The following is a 23387-nucleotide window of genomic DNA, read 5'->3' as shown; positions in this document are numbered from 1 at the left end:
GAGTGGTTAGGGATGGTTACCCCAAGATACTCTGCACTTCAGCAGAAGCTGTTACTGGAAGTGGAACCTAGGTGGCGTGGGTAATAGTGTGGGTTGTCATAAGCAAGCCATTGGAGGGCATGGCTGCCATACTGTTGTTTTTTGGGCTAGTGGGAACACCTGCACGGCCCCTCACAAGCCTGGGTATACCAAATCCTAGGTCACAGAGCCCATTTGTTGAGGAGACTACAAAAGGCTGTTCCATGACTGAGATGGGGCACCAGGTGTAAATCCAGGTCTTTCATAAAGGAACCTGTTTTCTGTTTAATTCCTAGTAACTTCAAAACAAAACCAAAACTCTGACGTGGTATTTTAATTCGCTTACAGTAGAAATTACAAAGCACTATGGGGATTAAGGAAAGGCAAGAAGTAATTCTGCCTTAAATTCAGAGGGCAGAGGGGGAGGTTGGGCAGGTTCACCATTTCTTGAGCATCTATTAAGTGCCAGATATACCTGAGGCTTTAAGGATCCCAATATGGGCAACATGTGAAGATTGGGTGGGCCTCTCTGTTCTTGTGGGATGGCTAGCACCATTTTCTACCCTTCTATCCCAGGACTTTAGGCCTTCCCCTTAAGGATTACATGCCTATTTTATTGCCCTGGTGGAATATACCAGGGTGCTCTGGCCAGAGGACAGACCTGGGACAGAGGGAGAGGGAAAGAAAGCTGAGCCCCATGTGGGACTTGATCTCACGACGCTGAGATCATGATCCGAGCCAAAACCAAGAGTCGGAATCTCAAATGACTGAGCCACCCAGGTGCTCCTCTCTCCTGGGAAATTTTATCTTAAGTAACACAAGAAATAGGAATGACTAGATCATCATCACAAAACATATGACCAGAAAAGATTCCCCAGGAGTTCCTGCTCCCTGGACCCCAAGAGCTTACCCTTACCAAGGTCTTAACCTTCCAAAGGCTGGTCCTTTACCCCTTCCTTTCATTTAAGGAGCATACTTCCATATAAAGGAAGTATATAAGCATACTTCCCCACATACTTCCATAGATTCCTGCTTTGATAAGGTTAGTCAGAGCCAGCTTCCCTTGCTTGTAACCAAAGGATCCTGCTCAATGACAGATAGGCTCACCTCACTTTATCATGCTTCCCTTTAATGCACTTTGCAGATATTGCAGGGGTTTTTTTGTTTTGTTTTGTTTTGTTTTTCTTTTTAACAAACTAAAAGGCTTATAACACGTCTCTTGAAGGTCTGCAACGGAAGGTCTGGAGCAAGTCTACTGGCACCATTCTTCCAATAATATTTGCTCACTTTGTGTCAGTGTATTACATTTTGGAAATCTTTCAATTTTTCAAACTTTCTCATTATTCATATATTTGTTATGGTGATCTGTGATAACTACTTGTTGAGAGCTCAGATGATCGTATTTTTTAGCAATAAAGTATTTTTTTAAGATAGATTTTTTTATTAAGTAGGCTCTATGCCGTCTGGCGCCCAATGGAGAGCTTGAACTAATAACCCTGAGATCAAGACCAAAGCTGAGATCAAGAATCCAATGCTTAACTGACTGAACCACCTAGGTGTCTTGTGGTATATATATTTTCTTTATGCCTATAATGCTACTGCAAACTTAATATGCTATTATAAAAACCTAACTTCTATATGCCCTGAGAAACTAAACAATTCATTTGACTAGCTCTGTTGCAGTGGACTGGGCCTGTAGTATCTCTGAGCTGTGTCTGTAGTCACCCATGGAACGTGTGCCAAAAGAATGGCAGGTGGGTGTGATTTGGTAGTCCTGACCCCTTTCCCAATGTGTTTATAGTCCTTACCACGGGGATGGTACCATGGCATGGCTCTTTAGAGAGGCTGACAGATCACAGCTAGAATTCACCTTCATAGCCATAAAGTCACATTTTCAGCCTCTTCTGGGTGCCATACCTAACAACTTTTAACGAACATGCTTTGGGGAAAGCTATGAATCCCGGCCCTAGTTATGACTTCGACTCACGTCCACTCACATTCACCCACCCACATTGTTGCCATGCTCTGGTACACAGAGATCTTTGTGAAACCTTTGCTGACTTATAAGGGCTTCTCTTGGCTTTCTTTATACCACTACAGTAGCCTGTACTAACGGACTTACCATACCACATTGTCATTATTTGTCTAGCTTTGGTAGTGACTGTGAACTTTTTGAGGTCCAAGTATAACAGGGTCTAGCATAGTGCATCGCACTTAACGTTTATAGAACAAACCAAACAACAAGTAAACATACACAAAACATAAAGCCAGGGAAGACTATAGGTAAAGATCATGTGAACCAACTCCTTTAAAAAACAAAAAGAGAAGCAATTTGGAGATCCAGATCACCCCACAAAAAAACCCAAAAACCAGTTCATACTCTGAAAGACAAGAGATCATTCAGTGGCAGGTCAGGGCCTAGAATCTGGCCCACTGACATCCAGGACAGTGTTCTCTGCACCAATGTGAAACCATCCCATTCTTCCCCCCAAATCATAACCCTGATGCATAAGGAACATATCCAAGTCTTTGCAACTCTGTTTTCAGGCTCTCTCTCCCACGTAAATTACTCAATCCAGTCTATTGCCAGCTTAGGTTTCAGGGCAAAGTTTATTTAAAGAAATTAAGTAACCTGTGACAATCTCCCCATTCCAATATCTACTTTTCTATCTCTCAACAAAGGGCCCATCATGTGTGAGTGGGACGGAAAGAGGGTGTGGTCCTACTGTACAGTTACTCTTCAGCCTTCTGTATGTGCTGTTCCAATCTCGGACAACAGCCACTTGTTCAATAGTGGTGCTACCCTGAGAGCATTTGAGGTCAGTGGCCATCTCCTGAGTTCATTGGTCACACTCCAATCACTGTAATCAATATAAGGGGGATCAGTGGTAGACAAAGGTAAAAAAGAGGCACAGGCTGTTGAAGGAATATCCTCTATTAAAAAGAGGGTTCTAAGAATGACACATGGAATGCTTAATTTGTTAAAGTGCTCAACTACAACATTAAAAACAGAAGTGTTGGGAAGGTGCAGAGCAAGTTATGATCGGAGAAGCCTCTGGAAAGAGCGAACAAAAAAAAGTACTCTTTCTTTTTAAGAGTACTTAAAAAGAACTCTGCCTACATTATTTCAGCATTGACAAGGGAGAGGAGAGCATAGAGCTTATTAGTTTTGGAATTATTAGACCTTGGAATCAAACATCCCTACAAGGGAGACCAGCTCCTCTATCACCACATGGAGACCAAAACGAAACATTTATCATTACATCTTTTTGCTCTAACTCTTCTCTCACCAAACAAACTTCTAACCTGAAGGTTTCCTCCATAATAACGTCAATTATGGGCAAGTGATCAATTTATGTATGCCCTGTAAACTACCTTCCAATGGGGTCGTTAGCAAAAACCTGGAGATGAGAAATAGGACTTCCCAAATCTGCCACGTTGACACCCACACTTAAGAACAAGATATCCAGAATGTACCTATTTTCTTGGCATGATTACAAGATCCAGGAGAGGGGTGCAACGGTTGTGAGGGGAAAGTATCCAACAGCAGCAGTGGCTCGCTTATCCTAGAAATTAGTGTACAGCCTCAGCAGTCAGTTGTAAGTCCAGTGAGCAGTGGCCCAACCCTGGCCCTTGCATAGGTCCCGATGGCGAAGGAAACAGGCGTGGACTCGGAACCGACGGCCGCAATGGGGGCAAGCATGCAGGGCTCCAGCATGGGTCTTCATATGCTCTGTCAGATGGTGCTTCAGCTTGAAGCGCTTATTGCAGATGCCACAGCCAAAGGGCCGAAGGCTGAAGGTCAGCATGATGTGCCGGTCACGCTTTGGCTTCACAGCAAACCGCTTCCCACACAAGCAACCAAAGCGTTTTCCATCGGCAGGGGGTGTACCTCCTAACTTGACAGGCCCGTGCACAGCCTGCCCTGCACCCCCAGGTCCCCCACCCCCTGACAGGATTTCATTACCATGAAGATCCACTGGTTTCCAGGATGGACCTCCTCCTCCTCCGTATGTCGCCCCTGCTCCTGAGGGCAGCAAGAACCCTAGCTGTCCATTCCCTTCAGTGTCCCCTCCAGGAAACACTTTGGTCTCCTCCTTTGTTCCTCCAGACTGAGTTCCACCTCCTGATACCTCTTCTTTAGGCTCAGAGGGTTCCTGCTTAATGTAGAAGACTTTGGGGGGCAGTGCAGTGTGAGGAGCAGGGGGCTCAAGTGGTGCACTCTCACCCTCTGAAACCCTGCGGGGAGTAGTGGATATGGGCAATGGGTGGGATCCATGAGGACAAGGGAAAGCCCCTGATACTCTCTGAGGCTGAGGTGTCTGAGAGGGCGCTGTGGACCCCTGGTCCTCCTCCTCCTCATCTTCTTCTTCCTCCTCCTCCTCCTCCTCTTCTTCAACTTGAATCTGTAACACGTCTCCCAGTTCACTCCCCTCCCCTAAAACAGGGCTCTCAGTAGAAGTGGAAGACTGCACGGGGGTCTGGAAAGGGGAAGAGCGAATGCACCAGCCTCCTGGAGAGGATGTGGTGGAAAGAAGTGTGTGGTAAGAGGGCGCCCCTCGGGTTGAAATTCCACCACCTGAGGTTTCAAGTTCTCTAAGAATCTCTGAGCACTGATCGACTACTTGCCACATCTGGAGACCACTGGCCACAAGGAGGTGGGCAGGGAGAGCATCCAGTGGCAGACGGAGGCGTCCTGAATAAATGAGCTGCAGCAGCCCCTCGAAGGCATCGGCTTCAATGACACTAGGCAGAGTGAGACGCGGCGCATCCCCCAGAAGAAGTTTGTCATGGAAGTAAGGAGAGGCAGCAGCCAGCACTGCTTTGTGAGCCCTAAGTTCCCGACCCTGCACCAAGAGGGACACATCACAGAACTTTCCCTCTAGCCTGTGGCGGTTCAGGGCTTCCAATAGCACTGAGCTATGCTGCGGGAACTCGATCTGGATGGTCCGTGGGGCCGGGCTGCAGGTCGGGGAGGGGGGTACAGGGGGCATAGGCGTCGCGGTATCCATATGGCCGCTTCAGAAAGAGCGAGATCCCGGAGGACCAGATACAAGAGACGAAGAGCTGGGGGCGGACCCCCTCGTGGGATGAAGGCTGTGGAGGAAAGAGATGGGGTCACAGAAGCTCTGGGTAAGGACAACTACGTCTCCTCACACAACACCCGCCTCCCCAACCCAACAGGCGGAAACTTTTCAGTCAGTGGTAGTTTCTGCACATCAGTCCCGCGCACTCCCCCACCAAGAAAAGAAAAACGAAACAACCACAAAAGACCAACCGGGGTTTCACTTCCTGGGCCTGTGGAGAAAGATAAGGAGGTCCTTCAAGCCACGCGCCTGACCTCGCCGGCCCCTGACCGCTAGCGCCCGCCGCTACACTCCTCACGGTGCCCAGAGGTGCACTTCTCTCCCAGGAAGCCGCGGCCGCCAGGAGAGCGTGAGCGCCGGCCGGGAAGCCCTTCCCGCCGCCACGCCCCCGCCGGTACACACGCGGGACAGGGTCGTAGCGCGTCCGCGGTCACTGTTCAGTCCGGGGCCGGAAGCCACCGCCTTCCCACCGGACGCCAACGCCAGGTATGGTGGGCGTTGCCAGAGCCGCAGCCAATCGGAAGGCACTGGCCTACAAGCCTCGTGTTGATTGGTTGCGCGGGCGAGAAGGCGGTGAAGGTAGGAGGTCTTTGGCCCCCGAGCGGAGGCGGATGGGGAGGCAGCGCCTGCGGGAGGACCGCGGGCCAGTCCTCGGGACACCGTAGCCCGGAAGGAGGGGGCGACTCCTAAACGCCGCGAGTGATTAAATTTAGCGCCTGTCCCCAGCTAGGTGCTGAGAAGGAGAGATTAAGTGGGCATCCATTGTGTGGGCCGCCATGTCCCACGTCACCTCGTATCCTTCCCCATCCCTGCAAGGTAGGTATTGCCGCACTCAGTTTCCTCGGGGGAAACCGAAGCTGGCAAGTAACGGGCCTAGGATTAGAACTCAAGATTTGCTAAGGAACCAAGTTCGTTTCCCCATTCCCTGAGGGAGCATTTTAACTAGCAATTAAATAAACCTTATTTCTAGGTCATAACTAAACATGTATGTATATGTGTGTACATATATGCTTGGAATTTTTCTGAATCAGATAATGTTCCTTGGCCTCTATTCATTCGAGATAAGGTGAGAGCTAGATTGGGTAAGCTTGGCCAGTGCACAACCACCTGCTCAAAAACAGAATAAATCTGATAAATCGCTGGGTCCCGAGAATTATATTGGGGAGGAGGCTTTAGCATCGTGCAGGGATATGGTTTCTCCCAGGCTGTCAGCTTCCTGTCAAAAAGCAGGACCCTTTTAGTCCTTCTGGAGGTCCTAGCTTAGGAAAGTCAGCATAGCGATAAAAGAACAATCTCCGTTTATTAAACATGATTTTTCTGTTTCACCACACACTCCAGAAAAAAAGGAAATGGGGCTGGGAGTGGAGAAAAAGGGATAGTTGGTGGGGGGGCGGACAGAGAAGGCTGGGAGTGGGGTGGGATAGGGTGGGGAGGGAGAACGAGAAAACAAAATAAAACAGGTAGGAAGAGCATCTCCCTACCCTTAGGGTGGTTGAGGGGGAGGGAAGCGTGGGGGGGAGGGGGCCAGGAAGCTCTGTACAGAGGGGTTGCCCCAGCCCACACACACACACCCCCAATATGTACAGTACAAACCCCAGATAATTACAACAGCCAAAGAGAGGAGGAAAGGGGGTCCAGGGGTAGGGTCTGAGGTTGGGAAAGCAAGGAAAGGGCACAGGGATAAAATTTCACATATTTACAACTTTTATATAAGTATAAATTTGGCCCCGGCTGGGTGTATATGTGTAAGGGGATGGGACTGAAGGGGAACTGTCCATACAAAAGAAAGAAGGGTGAAGTCTGGAAAGAGTCTCAATACCAAACGCAAGAAGGGATGAGGGGGCAAGGCTGGGTAGGGGGCAGCAGTCAGGGAAGAGGGGGTACCAAGGAGAGGCTTCTCCCCTCCCATGACCTACCCACCCTAAACCCCATCCATCCTACCTCCCCTATCCCGCCAGAGAGCTATGTACAGAGAAACACCGAAAAATTGTGGAGCTGGCGGGAGGGAGGGCGGTGGAGGGAGATTGGGGAGGGGGGAGGATGAGAGGGAAGCCCAGCCCTGTCCTACCTCCCCCGGGGGGACAGAGTCATGGAAGGGGGGCCCCCAACACCCCTCCTCCAACACAGGTCCCCCCACCCTGGGGGAGAGAGACATGGCTTTTCCTAGAGTAAGTTCCCCCCTCCCCCTGGGAGTAGAGACCAAGAAGAGAGAGGGGAGGGGCAAGGGGGGCTGTGTGTGTCAGGGTAAGGCAGATCAACTAATCTGTCCTCCCTAACATACACACCCTCCTAGACCCTAACCCCTCACCCAACCTCAATTCCACCCCACCCAACACACTGGGGGAGGGGGGGGCATAAGCCCCCTCACCCCGCTCTGGGACCAGCCAAGAGCAGATCAGGTGTGGGAGGAAGGGGAGATAACTCCCATTCCCCCCTTGCCGCCCCCTCCCTGCCCCGGTGGCCCCTCCACCCCATCTGGGTTCTGGGTGGGGAGGGAGTAAATTTAAGAGTAGTAGGAGGAGAAGGAGTTTGTGCGTGCTGAGCCCCCCCAGACGCTCCTGAGAAATCAAGGGGTAATAGGGCCCCCTCACCCGGGGTCCCCTCCCCATAACAAGGGGGACAGGGGAGGCCAAAATGGGGCGGTGGAGGGGAGTTAGATTGTCAGCTCTGGTTACTGCTAAAAAATCACCCTGAAGTTGAAAGTTTGGAGGTGCCACACCCCCAGGGTGGGGGCGAGGGTCTGTCCCCCAGTGCTCAGGGGAACGATGAGGCAGAGGATGGGGATAGCACCCCGGAGTGAAGGGGTCTGTGTGGGGTAGGTGGTGTCCTGGGGCAAGGATCCCTGGGGGTCACAGGGGGCAGCACCCCAACAGGAAGGAAAAGTGGACAGCTAAGGGTCCGCACTCTTCCCCCCTAGAAATGGTGCGGTGGGGGTGGGGGATTGGTGCCCCCCAAGGAGGCATTCAGGGAGGCAATCCCGCTGTCCCTCGGCGACATCCAGTCCTGGTGGTGGGTGCTGTTCCAGGGCAGGGTGCATGGGGAGGGAGAAGAAGGTCTGTGATGCTGGGTGGGCTAGTGGTCTGCGGTGTTTCGGAACTCGCCGTTCTCGGTGATCTGCAGCCGGGGTGGGGGGGGCGGTGCTGGGGGGGCCAGGCCGTTCCAAGGTGGGGCCAGCGTCACACGCGGGTTTGTTGGACCCAAGGGGGGAAGCTGCCTCTCCTGCAAGACACCAAAGAGGAGAGCGCGGACTTATTGAGACGCTTCGCGGGGGCCTGGGTGCCAGCCCCCTTAGCCATGCCCCCCTCCATGACCAGCCCACTCCATAAATCATGTCCCCCTCCCTGCCCCCAGGACAACCCCTCCCACCCCCATCTTCCTATTCTATTTCTCACCTGAAGTAGAAGGTACATCTTCTGGGATCAGGGAGAAGAGAATCTCACCCCCTGACTCCTAACGGGCCTTCAACCCAGGGAGTCATACCAGGAAACCAGTTCAAAAGAAATGAGTTCCTATCTTACCCCCAACCTAACCCCTTGTATCTTCCCCTACCCAGCCTCCCTCTTCCTCTTGGAACCCCCTCCCAGTCCACCCCCAATCCAAGGTAGGAACTTTGTGTTGAGGGAACAAGGGGAGGCAGTACAGCAAAACCTCATTAATCCGAACCCCCGTGGATTTGGAGTTTTTTCATAATTGGAACAAAAACTGGGCTTGAATTTTCCTTCAGCTCTGAAGAAAGGGTGGGAACGTGTCTGTAGGAGGGTACCAGCCAACAGACTTTTGAATCCTATCTATTCATGAACGCATGCTCCCTGAGGACCTCGAGTGGAAAAGCCTTGTTCATTGAGTCCTACTTAAGTGTGTTTTGAAGACGTGCATTCATTAAATAGACACCGCCACTCAATTCTGTCACTTGTTCAGAGTGGTCATCTTCTTGAATGTAACATTCCAAATCAGAGAGAGGTTTAACTGTTGGAGGGGGGGCAAGGGATTCAGGGGGATGGTAAAAACCTTGTGGGAGGGCTGCCTCTCTCTTGTGCTAGGAGCGTCTGCAGAGGCACAGCATGGCCCCATCTCTGTGTCCTCAGGAAGCAGAACTGCTTCATTCTTTTCCACCCCCATGTTCCTTTCAATCCCTCTCCCTGGGATCCCAGTTAGAAGGAGAGGGGTACCAGACCCTACTCCCCACCCCAAACCAGCTAGCTCCTGCCTCCTGCCCTTAGCTCTGGCTTCTGTTCCTCTGCTGGGAGAGAAGCAAGCTTTCTATACTACACTTCCAGTCACTCACTTGGCTTTTTAAAATACAGGCACAAAATTAACCTTTAAGCCAATGGCTGCATTGCAGAGGGACCAAAACCTTAAAGTGATTTAGAAAGGGTCCTATTTATTTCCTGGGCCACGGGGCATTTAGGCCTGTTACATGTAACCATATCTCTGTAGGATACAAAAACATCCCAAGTAGAAGCTCCCGAGTCAGGTCTCCCTTCCAAATCAAAGAGCTCACCTCTTCGAAGCTCACCAAAACCCCAGCCTTGAGCAAAACCTCCCCCTTATCTTACTGAGCACCTCGCACATTTTCCCAAAGTCAGCGAGAGAGGAAGTTACTTATGGTAGGGAATCCTGAGTATGGTGGGAGAGCAGGGGAAGGGAACCTCAAATCCCCTCCTCTCTGCCTGTCTGGCAGCAGAGCACAGGCATGCCCCCTAACACCCCCATGGACCCAAATTTAGAAAGTAGATAAATGAGGGTGCCGTTATTCATTTTACAAAAGAATTCACTGCAGGAGTCCTTTAAATGGTGCAGTCCCCTGGTGCCTTCTAGCATCTGTTTACAGATCACTAACTACTTTGGCAGAGAGGCTGGGCAGGCAGAGAGTTAAAATTACAGTGTGAAGAGCCATTGCCCACTGCAGATCAATCCCACAGAAAAGAGAGCATCTCAGAAATGATGTCAATGGCTGACAGGTTCCCATTTACTGGTTTTTAGGTAGGACTATGCGTCCGGCAAGGCCACTGGGTGGCAGGAGGGGGGAGTAAGCTCTGACAAGAAGAATAGAGATTATTTAACATGCTGTTCCTGGCATCTCTGCCTGGGAATCCACATGGCTACTGAGCCCATGATCTTATCTAGGAAGACGGCTCACCCCACTTCCAACTCCCACGCCACATAGGCCAGTCTGCATCCTAACATCTGTCAAGGCTCCTTTTTTGTTCCTTCTTGTTCCACTCACCCTGCCTAGTGTCCTGACATCCCAACAGCATTCTTTCCAGTGCCCCTTCCCAAAGTCTTCCTGAGGTAGCCTACCCATTTCTAATTCCCACCAGTGGGGCCCAGCAGGAGCTGCAGATGCCTTCTACCTCACAGATGTAAGGGAGGAGGAAGAGAGGCACAGGGGAGGGGTGGAGAACCAAGGTTAGGGAGGGAAGAGGAAACCCCCACCTACCTGCCGCAGTCAGCTCGTCCCTCTAGCCAGGGTCCCCCAACCCGTCATCAATTCCACCCCTTAACAAACCCCACCCCTAACGTCCCAACTCCCAAGGACGCTCTGGTGAAATGGGGGGTGACAGACATACATTGGAGAGGCAGAGGAAGAGGACTGAGAGGAGGCTGGGCGGTGGGTTCTGTCCAAGGAGATGAGGGGATGTGCTGGGCCTGTCCAGGGTAAAATGCTTGGAGTGGGTAGGGTGTCACTGAACAGTTCGGGGAGCAGCAGGAAGTGCTCTCTTTGGGCGTGGCTTGGGAGATGGGTCTGTGCAGGACGTGTCAGGAGGGTAGGGTCTGTGGAGGTTCTCGGGTGTGGAGGGCAGCAGTTGGGGAGCGGGGGGAAGAGGCTCCAGAGAGTCAGAGGGAAGTGGGCTTCATGACCAACCTGCAGTGGTCCGGAGTCACCTCCCCCTGTGTCCTCCGCCCGTGGTCAAAGCGGAACCAGGAGAATTACCTGATGAGGAGCTGCAGGGGGAGAGAGTGGGGTCACGGGGTCAGGAGCCTTGGCGGTCGTGGTGGGGAAGCCTGGCGGTCAGAGCAGAGGAAGGAGGAGCGTGGGTGGGAAAGTGAGCAGAATTGGGGAGAGCGAGGGGTAAGGGTGCACAAGGGAGGTCCTAAAAGCTGGCTGAGAGGGCACCTGGGTGGCTCAGTGGGTTAAGCAACTGCCTTCGGCTCAGGTCATGATCCTGGAGTCCTGGGATTGAGTCCTGCATCGGGCTTCCTGCTTGGCAGGGAGTCTGCTTCTCCCTCTGACCTTTCTCCTCTCTTCTCTCTCAAGTTAAGTAAATAAATAAAATCTTTTAACAAAATAAATAAATAAATAAAAGCTGGCTGAGAAGAGAGGGAGGGCAGCAGGGAGCTGGAGAGCTGGACAGGTATGAGGACCAGAGGGAGAGACAGGCCAAAGGCCTTCACTGGATTTAAATACTGAGGGAAGAAGGGCTTATGGGGTGGGAGGGGCCTTCAAGAGCTAAAAAGAGTCAGAACAGGAAACTATTTCAGAGCTGCCCCGGGACACAGGAAAATTGGGGAGCCAAGAGAACCGACGTGATGGGCACCATTCAGAGCCTGAGAAGCTAGAACTCATACTCTATTCCAGCAAACTACAGCCTCTAGCCCTTCGGCCCAAGAAGAGCTCAGAGGAAGCTGAATTCCCTGATGTGAGCAGGAACAGGCACAGACGGGGCAGGGGTGCTGGGAACTGGGTGGACTCTGAGGGCAGAGAGACTGAGGTTCTGGTGGATGTTCGGAGACCCAGACAGGAGTGGGAAAGATGGGGCAGGAAGGCACAGGGGTGGGGCTGACACTGCCAGGAGTGACAAAGGCACAGACGATGGGATGAAGATGGGGTTGTTGGTGGGGGGTGCTGCCAGAAGCAGCCAGTGGACAAACGGAGGACAGTGGGAGACAGATGGCGATGGGGCTGGGTGGCTGGTGCAGTGAGTGCACGAAGGACAGTGGGATGGATGGGGATGGGACACGGAGAAGATAAATGACATTGTAATTTCCACCTGAGCGTCGAGCAGCCTCTTCTTGGGTTCGGGCAGCGGCTCAGGCATGGCGGGGTGGTCCCGGCGCAGCTCCTCCTCCACCAGCATCAGCCTGAAGGGACGGGCTTCAGTGGGGTTAGTGGCGGGCACAGGCCTGGAGCCTGCCGGGGGAACTCCTGATCCTGGGGAACCCCTGTAGCTCTCTGGAAAAGCCTCTGAAGTCCTCCTCTGCCCTCAGAATCCTTCCATAGTTACAACCCAAAAGACTCCCTGTATTAACCTTCCTCTCACGCACCCTCACATCTCCCTGCTAAGGACAGCTTTCTGGGCCTCAAAGACCTCCACCACCCAGACACCCCCTGGCCCTCCACCCTCTCATTCAGGACAATGCCCTCCCGCAGCCCCTCTGTGGCTGAAAGCCTGGCTTCTACGTCTCCCATTCCACCTCACTGAACCTAGGACACCTCCAGTGCCTCCCCTGGGATGCCCATAGCCCAAGAGGTGTCTCTACAGTCATCATTTCCCATCACCTCCCTGCCTTTGATGAAGATTCTCAAGGTGATTTCTCACCAAGGATATCCGTTAGAGCAGGGTTTCAAAATAAGTTTCAAGTCAAGCTCTTTTCTTCTAACTAACCTTACTCAAAGCTACCTTCAGAGTGGGTCAAAATGGGATTGGCTGTAGTTAGAGTGGGGCCTGGGATCCCATCCACTTCTCAGGATAGCTGACCCCCTGGCTGAGACACTGTCTTTGGAGGCCAGGGCTTGACAGAGCAGTTGAAAATGTGCACATGCTAAAAGAAGGGCCATTCATTTTCTAATGGAACATCTTTTCAGGGTGAGAGAAGGTTTACCCAGGATAGGGATGGCTAGGGGCTACTCTGGCTAGGGATCTCCTCATGGGTTCGGGGAGAATGTCATAGGCTTGATTGAGAATAACCAGTGGGGAGTCTTGGCCTAGGCTGGGGCCAGACACACAGTGATGGGACAGTAACAGGCACATTTTTTTAGGGGTTCAGAAGTTACTCTGTCAGGGGAGAAATCAGGATTTGGCACAGGGACACTTATGCACTAACTAGAGGTTTCTCCCCACTTGGTGATTGGTGAGTGAGTGGCAACCTCTGGGAGCAGGGTCATGGGCTTTCCTCCTGGTGTCCTGAGTTTGCGACTGGAGGCTGGAGAGGGAGCTCACTGGCTCTCTTCAGCCTCAGGCTCTCCCTTGCTACCCCTCCCCAGGCCGCCCCTCACCTGCCAATGATGCTCTTGATCTGCGAATCCTTCTCCACCTGTTGCTGCCTTAGCCTCTTCTCACTCTGCTCCAGTCGGGCCTGATACTGCATCAAGATTTTGCTGGTCTGCTCTTCCTGGGACAGCAGCCTCCGCTCATACTCTTCTAGCTTACGGTTGGACATGTGTAGCCGTTCCTTCAGTGAGTGGATCTCTTCCTCATACTCCTTCACCTGCCCGCCGGGCACAAGACCCCGCACTGTGAGGGGTGCCTCACCCCGACCCCACCACCCAGTCTCTGTCCTTGCCTTCCATGCAGCCACTGCATGGTGAGGGACATCCCAGCGGCCTTCTCCAGTCCTTCCCCTGCCTGCTGATCATATCAGACATGGGGGCTTTTGAGAAGGCCCTTCCATGGAGCAAACTAAGTGTTCTTTAAAATGGACCAAGGTCATATGGTCCCATACCCTGAGAAATACATACCTGCCCTCACATGTAAATCTGGACATATGAGGACCCACACAAGAACCTAGACAGACTCAAGGACACACCTTGAGTGACCATACCCAGAAATTAAAGATTAAGGTGACTGCTCAATCTAACCAGAGCAGGGGGAGGGGGATACCCAGGAAGACAAGACAAGACAAGACAAGGAGAGGCTATGTGGGATGACGGATCTGGACTTTAGACAAGTCCAGGCTAAGAATCTAGGACTGCGTCTCTGTTGATACTGATCCTGGAATTCTGGGGCTAGAAGGGCATAGGAGAGCCATTTTATCTCCCCTATTGGCTCTAGAGTCTGTAGCTGTGTGTGCTACTCAATACAGCAGCCATTAGCTATGTGTGGCTCTTTAAAATGCAAGTAAAACTAAACATTTGGTTCCTCAATAGCATCAGCCACATATGGCCAGTGGTTACCATACTGGATGGTGCAGATCACAGAACATTTCTCATTACTGCAGAAAATTCTACTGGATAGTCCCAGTCTGGAGCCTTCCTCACCAAAAATATCTCATCTGAGCCATAGAACAGAAAATATGATTTGAAAGAGTATTTGCTCATTTCTCCAAAGAGGATACATACATAATCAACCCCATTCTAGACGTAAAGGAGAGATGTTATTTATGACCTCAGGTGGCTACCTTATGGCATTAAGGCTTAATTCTCTCCTGGAACTTGCTATGCCAAATCCATCTAGATCAGTCCCAAACATTTTCCTATGCTCAAAGACCACAACTCTCGAGAAACTTCTCGCTGCTCCCCCAAACTGGGGTCCTACAGTCTTTAGATCAACCTAATCCTACAGCCACCCTCTTCTTCAGAGCCCTTGGACCAACAGCTTCCCCAAGGAACTTTCTGCTAAGTTATCTGTGTGGGGCCCTGGAGCTCTTGTTGTCTTTTGCTCTGGGCCACCATCAGCTGAGAGTCTGGTCTCTGCACAAATGGGCCAATAAGTACCACTTCCCAACACCGACCCTCTGTCACCTGGTTAAGGTGGGTAAGGTGGACATCATCTGTAGTACACCTATAACCTATCTGTCCCTGCCCAGTTCAGCAGCTCACACTGCTGGTAGAGCAGCCCTCCCTTCCCTGGGTAGTTACAGAAGCCAGGGTTTATGTTCTCCCTGGGGAGGAACACAGAAATAAGCTTTAACATAGACCATTTCTCCACCAACAGCCTATGATGCATATAAGCCACAAAATACAGCTGGACGTTGGCTTTCCGACAGACTGTGTATGCCCAGCCTCCCCAAGAGGCTTGAAAGCTTCTCAGGAAAGGGGGATCAGATCTTTGTCTCTTCTTCCCCCTGTAACTACTTGACCCCTGGTGCTTCCCCTGTGCGTACTGGGAAGGTCTGGGGCCCAGCGTACCCTATCCAGTCGGCTCTCGTCCATCGACTTGGAGTACTCCTTCAGCTTGTACTCTTCTCGCTCGATGTGGGCACTCTCGATGTCAGCGGACAGGTGAGGCATGTTGGAGACCCAGGCCACTGTCCGCTCGGAGGCTGGCATGGTGGGGTTCAGCGTGGATGGCGCCTGAGAATGCTGGGACAGGGCGAGGTGGGGGTGGAGAGGAAAGGTGGGAGAAGGCAGGGTGCATTTAGGGGAGAGTGCTGCCAAAGGAGATGACCATCCCAGTCTTGCTCCCCTGCTCTTGTGCCGATGCCCTTGTGAATGCTATTTAATTATTTATCATGTCTCCCCTCTGGAGACATGAGCTCCATGAGGGCATGGCTTGGGTGGCGTTCACTGTCAAAGCCATGGTGCCCAGAACAAGACATAGCACATAGCAGGAGCTTTATATACAGCTAATGAATGAAAGAAGGTGAGAACAGTGTGACTTCAGACCCCAGACCATTCTGCCCCCCACTTCCCCAACCCATTTCCTCCTTCCCTTCCTGTCCCTCCCCCATCTGGCCTTCCTCCCACCCCCACGTACCTGCTTCGTGATGGAGGGCTTGAGCCCCCCACCCCCTCCGCCACCGCTGCCCCCGCTGCCCCCAATGCTGCCCTCTTTGCTGAGGCTCTGTTGCCGTGGACGGGCAGGGCCGTAACTCGGCTCCGGTGACTGCAACAGATTCCCACTGGATGGCCGGGGTTTCTGGGCCGCGCTGACGGTCAACTGCTGAGACTTGCCCCTCTGCAATGGAGGCGGCTGGCCCCCGCCACCCCCGCCACTGCCCCCACCGCCACTCCCACCTCCAGGCCCTGAGGGGGCAGGCCTCTGGGGACCAATGGTAATCTGGGGAGGGGACAGCATGTGCTGCAGGTTGTCCTGGAGTGAGAGCTGCCGACGGGTGAAGTCAGTGCCAGAGGGTCCAAACTCATCACTGTAGCTGTGGCTGTGAAGGATGGAAGCGGCAGGGGGCTTGGGGACCCCTGAGGAGAGGTCCTCACTCTTGCTATAGCCATGGAACGGGGCAAAGGTGTCCCCAGGGGGCTCTCCACCTCGGTGGTGGTGATGGTGGTGATGGTGGTGGTGGGAGGAAGGTGGGCCGTGACCACCACCCCCTCCGTGGCCCCCTGGGGGGCCTGGCCCATCAGCAGCCATGTGGAAGAGAGGGTTCTGGAAGGAGAGGGGGATGCGCAGTTGCTGGGCAGGGACACCATCCGTGGTGACACCCATCTGGCTGAGACGCATGCCAGCTGCGGTAATGGACGAGCCGCTCCCCTGGGAGAGGCGTCCCGCGGGTGCAGGCCGCAGCCCCAAGGCCGCAGTCAGGGAAGCCTGGCTCGAGTGCAGCAGGTCCCCAACGGCTGCCAGGTTGGACACACTGCTGCTGTTGAGGCGGCCACCGGGCCCGTCGCCCTGCAAATCCAGCATGGAGACACTCTTGTTGACGCTCAGCATCTTCTGCTCCGGCTCTGTGATGTCCGAGCTGCTTGTGCAGTATGCTGGCGAAGAGCGGGCCAGGGGTGGACGGCTTACATAGAACAGGTCTTTACCCCCACCGGGGGGTGGTGGGGGCGGCTTTTCCTTGGTTGGGGAGGGGAGGCGAGCCATGTCCATAGAGCTGCGGGAAGGGAAAGGGGCATACGAGCAGGAGTTGAGGCTGTGGCCACCGGCAACTGAGCCTGCTGTGGGGTGGCACAGGCCTTGGGGTGAGAAGCGGGACCTGCAGGGAAGGGCGGGGAGCTGGAGGTAGCAGCTCTGGAGAGGGCCGGCAGGGAGCATAGGAGGGGATATATGGGAAAAAGGAAAGGAAAGGACCCCTCCAGGAAGGGAGTGAGGCCTAGAGGAGGGGAGATGGGGGCACCAAGAGGAGGGATGAGGGGCAAGTCCGGGCAGATATGGAGGAGATGAGGGTGCATGGAGGAGAAGAGGAGAGGAGGAAGGTGAAGGCCACTGGAGTGGGAGGGGGGAGCAGAGAGGAGAGGAGAGGGGGACGGGGGAGGGGAGAGCCCCTCACCTGTTGAGGCCGCGAGCCATGAAGGACTGAAGGTCGATGGAGCTGGAGAGAGATGGGAAGAGGGGCGAGCACAGACAGAGAGAAGGAGAGAGGTGGGCAGAAGGCGTGGACGCATGGAAGGAGAGGTGGGAATGGTGGAATGGGTATGGCATCATGGAGGGAGACCGGGGCGGAGGGACAAGCAGGGCGGTCAGCAGAATAAGCAGCAGCCGAGGCCGCCGCGTTGAAATGGATGCTGGGGCTCAGGAGGCCCTGCTAGGATCCCCACGTTACTTCCCAGCGCTGGGTGGTAACTGAGGTCCGCTAGGTTCTGGAGGGGACCAGGGTGGTACTTATTTACCGACCAGGCCAGAGACGGTTCAGTGTTTGGGTGCTACACGGCTGATCCAGCATGTGTGGCTGAACCTCTGCTCTGGGGCAGGCATGGGCCGGCAGAGGGGCTAGGCAAAGCAGAGCTTGTGGCAGGAAGCCCCAGGCTTCCAATAGGCTGGAGCCAGAGGAGCCCCCTCACTCTTCCTGGGGCTCAAAGTTGCCTGCTCCCTCTGCCCTTAAAGGGCTCTCGGCCTAACCCATCTTCTTACCATTTTCTCTGAGAGCCTGCCTCTTTTTCCTTTCTTTCAAGCCCAAGAGAGATGCACAGGGGCCCAGTGAGATGTCCCCTGAGCAGAGAAGTCAGGGCCCCCAGGCACAGGCATGGGGGTCCCCGGTGCTCACCTGTTGAGGTCCCGCATCATGTAGCCCTGCATCTCGGCCGACGGGCCCCGAAGCACCACAGGCTGAGGCCGGGGCCGCTCACTCTGACGGCTCGGCTGCCTTTGGATGTTGGGGTTCCTCAGAGCTGTGCTGATGTCGTTGAGGAGCCGGGGCAGTGGGCCCAGCTTCAGGAGGGCTTCCTGGAAGGGTGAGGCTGTTACCTCAGTGCCCAGCTCTAAGAGGGCCCCAGAGGGTGCGGGGAGTGGGGGAAGGGTGTCCGAACTGGGGGAGTGGTAGAGATGGGGTGGGGACTGGGAGGGGAGAAAAATCTGTGTGAGGGGTGGTCTCTCAGGCCACTGGAGCCTCTGGAAACACCTGGGGAGGGGACAGATGGGCATCTGCTGACCTTACTCAGCTGGGGCAGCACCTCCCAGAGCAGAGCATGGAGTGTGGAGAGCTCTCGGCCCAAGTCGATGTAACCCTCAAAGCTACTACTGTTGGTCAGCGTGTCCAGGTTGGAGATCTCATACAGGAACTGCTGCATGGAACCCCACTCCAGCTCCAGAAACTCATTCATGAATCCCAGAAAGTCCTCCTTTGAGGTAAACCTGGCCAAGGTGTCCAGAAGGTAGAGGTCACGCACACAGAAGGCCTCACACCCACCCGTCTGAGGGTCTCTGGGGACTCGGGAGACCCTTCCTGGCCACCCCCAGCCCCACCCTACCCCTGCCTGAGGCTTCCCTCACTTGGAAAAGTTGGCCAAGTTTTGGATGACCTTGGCGATGAGGGTTAGGGTTCGTGAGGTCTGCTCATCTGGGTACTCCTGCATGAGCCCAAAGAGACTGGGCGACATAATGGCTGGACAGAGGAAGCGCAAGAAGAGCGAGGCGCTGATCAGCCTGTCAGCGATGTCCTCCCGGCCCCGCTCTGCGCAGCGCAGTCGCCAAGATGCAAACACCTCCTTCAGCTCCCTCGGGAACACGCTGAGGGGAAGGGGTGGGGAGACAGAGAGAGAGAGAGAGAAAGAGAGAGACCGGGACTGAGCCCCAGAGACCCTCAGCTTCCAGGAAACATGCTGAGGGGGGTGGTAGGAGGTGAGGGTGTGGAAACAGAGTCAGGGAGAGACAGGGAGGGAGGGACTGCAGCAGGAAGACGGAAGGCTGCTGGAAGAAGAGGCCTATGGAAGAGGGAACAGACAGATCGGGGAGAAAGAAATGGAGGGGGAGAGAAGGTGAGGGGAGAGAGACATGCGGGAGAGAGACGGAGGGTGTATGAGAGAGACAAGGAGAGGAGTAGAAGAAAAACAGACACCAGGGAGAGACAGAGATGGGAGAGAGATGGAGGGTCACTTGAGGTACAGGGAGCTCGGACCCCCCAACTCTTCTGGATTCCAGGGAAATGGGGATGGAAGTGCCCCTGCGTGATCCCCACTCCCTGCGATGGCTCAGCGCTCACTCCCCCACCTCCCCGTTCCACTTCAGCATCCCATTGACACCTTAAACTCTGACTCGTGTAGTGTAAAACAGAGCTCACCATCGCCCCCACACCTCGGAGCTCCTCCTCCTGACTTCCCTGGGTTCTGTCAATGAGGCCGCAGGTCTCAAACACCAGCCTCATGGCCTCTCAAGTCATCCATGACTCCCCACAGACAAGTTCCCTTCTTCCCAGTCAGTTGACAACTCCAGCTGATCCCTTCCTCAGAGGGGCCTTCACAACAGGCCCTTTTCTCCCCTCCCTGCCACTATCCTGATCCACATCTCACCCAAAAACAATCACCTCTAGCTAGCCTGCACCATGCTCTCCCTACTTGTCATGCCCTGCACTCTACACCACTTAAGGATTAATCTTCTCGATCGTGATACTTCTTGGCACTAGCACCACTAATGGCATCCCATGACCCACTGGTGAACTCAGTCTCCTTAGCCTGACAGCTGAGGACTTCCAGACTCTAACTCCAACCCCCCTTTCCGGACCTCTCCTCCTTCCACTCTCCACTAGGAGCCACGGGCTCCATGAAACCTGAGCTAACTACCGGCCCCCAAAAGCTCCCGGGCCGCTCACCTTCACTCATGTGCCCATCCCAGAGCCTTCTCCTGCAATGTCTCCTTTGCCCACCATATCCATGTATCAGAACCCAACCCAGTCTTCAAAGCCCAGCCCAGGGACACCTCCTCCATGAAGCCTTCCTTGCTTGTTCCCATCAAAGCTCTGCCTTCTCTGACCTTACGTTTCCTGGGGGAAGCCTCACTTGACACTTCACACCTACTACAACTGTTCTGTGGACTTCCGTACATCTACTCCATCCCTACTCATTCCGGGTGATGCCCTCTCAGGGCAGGGCCAAGCCTCAATCCTGTCTGCCTGCCTCACAGCCCCCAGCACACTGCTCTGCCCATACCCAGTACTCAGTCCTCTTTGCGGATGGACAGATGGATGAACAGATGAACACACGACCCCGGCCCCGGCCCCCACCCAGCGTTCCCAGTCTCACCAGTGGGAGTTGACCACCTTGCACAGGGCCAACTCACAGCACATCCGCAGGTTGGCCTGGTGCTCGGCCAGGCTAGATGCTGTGCATTTGATGGGGTCCACCTCGCAGTTCTCCTCGGACTCATACAGAGCACGGATGAACTCCCCTGGGGTGGGGGCACAACACAGGGTGGTCACACTTGCCAAGGGCAGGGATGGGGGCTGCCTGGGTTGGGGAATTGTGGTATCCCATGGCTGGAGGCCAGAGGCCAGGGACTCGAGGCTGGGAAGCATCAAGCTGAGGAAGTGTGACCTCGGGTCTGGAGTAGCCAGGTTTAGGGTTGGGATGGACATCTGTTAAGTTTGGGAGGAGGGAGACCGGAGGGTGGGCCATACCAATGGCATCCTTGAGGTATTTCTGACCAATCAGTCTCATGTACTCTTCTATGGCTTTAGTGGCGAGCGTGTTCTCGCGGAATATGAGGTGCTCCCGTTCCATGAACCGGTCCACCTCAGACATGGCCATGTCTGAAAGGAAGTCCTGAGGCCCGGGAAAATCCAAGGGTCGGCCTCTGTCCAACCCAAGCTCATTCCGAAGACAAAGTGCCCTATCCTTACTATCCATCCCAACCCCGCCCCCCAGCAAGTGCCCACTGCTGGGTCACCTGTTCCTGAGGGCACAGTGCTCACCTTGGCCTTGCCCGTACTCTGCAGAATGTGAACCAGTGCACTGGCCACCTCCTCCTTGCCCTTGACATTCAGGGCAGGCTCCAGCACCGCACACAGCATCCGGTAATGGTTGGTGACGTACTCTGCAAACTCCTTATAGAGCTCCATGGGCAGGATACTCATGGTCTGGTAACGCGCCTTCAGCCGCACAGCTGGGCAGCCTCCTTTGCCCTTGCCCCCGGAGCCACTCCCAGAGCCCCCACCCCCTCCTGAGCCCCCCATGCCCCCAGAGCCCCCGCTGCCCGTCGGCAGGGTGACGGGGTACCACTGCTCTGTGAAGTGGCGCCCAGCGAGGGTGGCCACAGGCACAGTCACCAGGCCGACATAGCCCGCTTTGTCCTTCTTGCGCTTTTTGTCTGAGTCACGGTACAGATGGAGCCGCAGGGCGCGGACAGCCGGCAGGTTGTTGAACTCGAAGTGCTCGCCCCAGAAGACAGTGTCCCCTGAGGCCGAGCGGGGCTTGGAGGTGGTGCGCGCATACAGCATGTCGTCCAGGCACAGCTCGCAGTAGTACCGCTTTTTGGGGGGCAGCTCCCGAGCCTCTATGATCCACAGCTTCAACACATTGTCCACTCGGCGGCTGTTGTCCTAGGGGAGTAGGGTGGGCCCAGCGGATAACAGAGAAGGGAGAGAAAGACAGAGACACCAAAAGGGGAGAGGCAGTGAGAAAACGCGACAGGATCTCTAAGATGGCAGTCAGAAGGCTAAGAAGATGTGTGTACTGGGTTGAATAGTGTACTCCCCTCAAAATTCGTGTCCACTTGGAACCTATGAATGTGGCCTTCACTGGGGAACTGCTGATCTACTCATATCAAGATGTATCCACTCTGGATTAGTGTGGGCCCTAAATCCAATGGCATTTCTGTATGCAGGGGGAGATTTAGAGACCTAAACTGAAGTCACACAGAGGCAGAAATTGGACAGATGCAGCTACAAGTCAAAGAGCTATCAAGACGCTAGAAAGAAAAAATGAGAAAAACAAAAAGAGGCAGGGAAGGGTTCTTCCTAGAGCTTCAGAGGGACCAGGGTTTTGCCAGCACCTTCTTTTTGGACTTTTGGTCTTCTAAACTTTGGAAGAATAAAGTTCTTTCGTTTTAAGTGACCTAATTTACAGTAATTTGTTACTGCAGCCCTGGACAACTAGTACAGCAAGGGGCTCCTACATCAGACAACAGAATCAGCCTTGGGGAAAGTTTCAAAAGCTCAAAGAATAAACCAAAAAAAATAAGGTGGAATTTGAAGGGGTGAACTGCGGAGTCCCCCCAAAACAATCAGAGATTGACTATAAAAACACACAAAAACGTGAGTTGCATAAATACGAGATGGGCGAGGCTACGTGCAGAATCAGTGCGAAAGGGCCTGGGGATGCATAGGACCACAAGGTCTTGGTCAAGCTCAGGGGAGGCTGCCGCGTGAACAGAACTTGGTGTTCCGATTCTGCATGGGTCAGACTGCACCCAGCCTCTTGGGTCTAATTATGGACAATGAAAAACAAGGGATTTCCCCAGAGGAGGGCTGCCAGGACTGTGAGCTCACTGGAGCCTGGGATCTGAGAAGAGCTGATGGAACTGGGAGCATTTCTCCTGGGAGATAGAAGCTTTGGGAAGAACCCAGACTTGTAGAATCTCTGAGCCAAAAGGACTTTAGAGATCATCTAATTGTCATATAAACCCTATTCCCACCAGCTTTATGGAGAGGAAACTAAGGTCTAGAGGCTTGGCTAACTGACAACTCTATGAGTCTCCCAGAGATGTGGCAAGCAGGGGCTAGGTGTCCAGCTGTCAGGGTACTGGCAGGCACTGCTTGCCTCCAGGAAAGATGGATCAACGCTGTAAGTCTATGACTTCTATGGTAATAGACCCTGAGGCAGAAAGAATGGCAAAAGAAACGGGGACTCAGAGAAACGTGGGGTCACCTCCTGCTCATCCAGGTCCCCTCTTCCCCAAGCCCCACTTCCCTTTAGCTCACCTTGCCCTCTAGGCCCCCAGCTTCCCCTGTGGTTTGACCTTTGCCTTGCGCATAATGTCTGTATCTCCTTTACTCCCAATACCTTGTTGGGTTTCACTGCCCGTTGTAGATTCTCGATCCATTTGTCCCTTTCGGCCGCGGAACGACACGCAAAACATTTTGTTCCTGAAGACGTTGTTACCTAAAGAGGGGTGGGGGGTTGAGATGGGGCTCCAGAGGGGAGGTGACTCCTAAGCACCCAAGACCCCATCACCATGTCTTCCTCCCTTACCTACCCTCCTCTCTCCCAGCCCCAGAAGTTTCTGTTTCCTTACC

General features: G+C 53.8%; 2 protein-coding genes across 16 annotated transcripts in view; both read right to left on the bottom strand.

Annotated features, from left to right (window-relative positions):
• Nucleotides 1-2609: 2609 nt before the first annotated feature.
• Nucleotides 2610-5544, bottom strand: ZBTB9 (zinc finger and BTB domain containing 9). The gene is made up of 2 exons (XM_004770631.3): nt 5297-5544; nt 2610-5115 (listed from the first exon to the last, which is right to left on the bottom strand). The coding sequence occupies exon 2, from the start codon at nt 5028-5030 to the stop codon at nt 3612-3614; it is 1419 nt and encodes a 472-aa protein (XP_004770688.1). The 5' UTR covers nt 5031-5115; nt 5297-5544; the 3' UTR covers nt 2610-3611.
• An 842-nt stretch (nt 5545-6386) lies between these two features.
• Nucleotides 6387-23387, bottom strand: part of SYNGAP1 (synaptic Ras GTPase activating protein 1) — a 31543-nt gene continuing 14542 nt past the window's right edge. For 7 of the 15 annotated variants that reach the window (XM_045074700.1, XM_045074710.1, XM_045074709.1 and 4 more), the window contains 13 exons: nt 23155-23253; nt 21066-21692; nt 20772-20916; nt 20398-20542; nt 18653-18889; nt 18313-18514; nt 17928-18106; nt 17214-17255; nt 15743-16817; nt 15175-15348; nt 13324-13535; nt 12098-12188; nt 6387-8324 (listed from right to left, as the gene is read on the bottom strand). In XM_045074700.1, coding sequence (XP_044930635.1) covers nt 8178-8324; nt 12098-12188; nt 13324-13535; nt 15175-15348; nt 15743-16817; nt 17214-17255; nt 17928-18106; nt 18313-18514; nt 18653-18889; nt 20398-20542; nt 20772-20916; nt 21066-21692; nt 23155-23253 — 3375 coding nt within the window. In that variant the 3' untranslated portion in view covers nt 6387-8177. Of the gene's footprint in view, nt 8325-10971; nt 11052-12097; nt 12202-13323; nt 13536-15174; nt 15349-15742; nt 16818-17213; nt 17256-17927; nt 18107-18312; nt 18515-18652; nt 18890-20397; nt 20543-20771; nt 20917-21065; nt 21693-23154; nt 23254-23387 lie in introns of all 15 variants that reach the window. The other 8 variants (XM_045074704.1, XR_006605181.1, XR_006605182.1 and 5 more) reach the window with 8 other exon arrangements.

Source organism: Mustela putorius, unplaced genomic scaffold, assembly GCF_011764305.1.
Source record: "Mustela putorius furo isolate JIRA1106 unplaced genomic scaffold, ASM1176430v1.1 tig00000135_pilon_pilon_pilon, whole genome shotgun sequence".
In the NCBI taxonomy this organism is placed as follows: domain Eukaryota; kingdom Metazoa; phylum Chordata; class Mammalia; order Carnivora; family Mustelidae; genus Mustela; species Mustela putorius.
This window is presented reverse-complemented; position numbering and strand designations above follow the sequence as displayed.

Bases quoted from the DNA above. Each gene is read 5' to 3' on its own strand.
- ZBTB9 (XM_004770631.3), bottom strand. From the start codon at position 5,030: ATGGATACCGCGACGCCTATGCCCCCTGTACCCCCCTCCCCGACCTGC.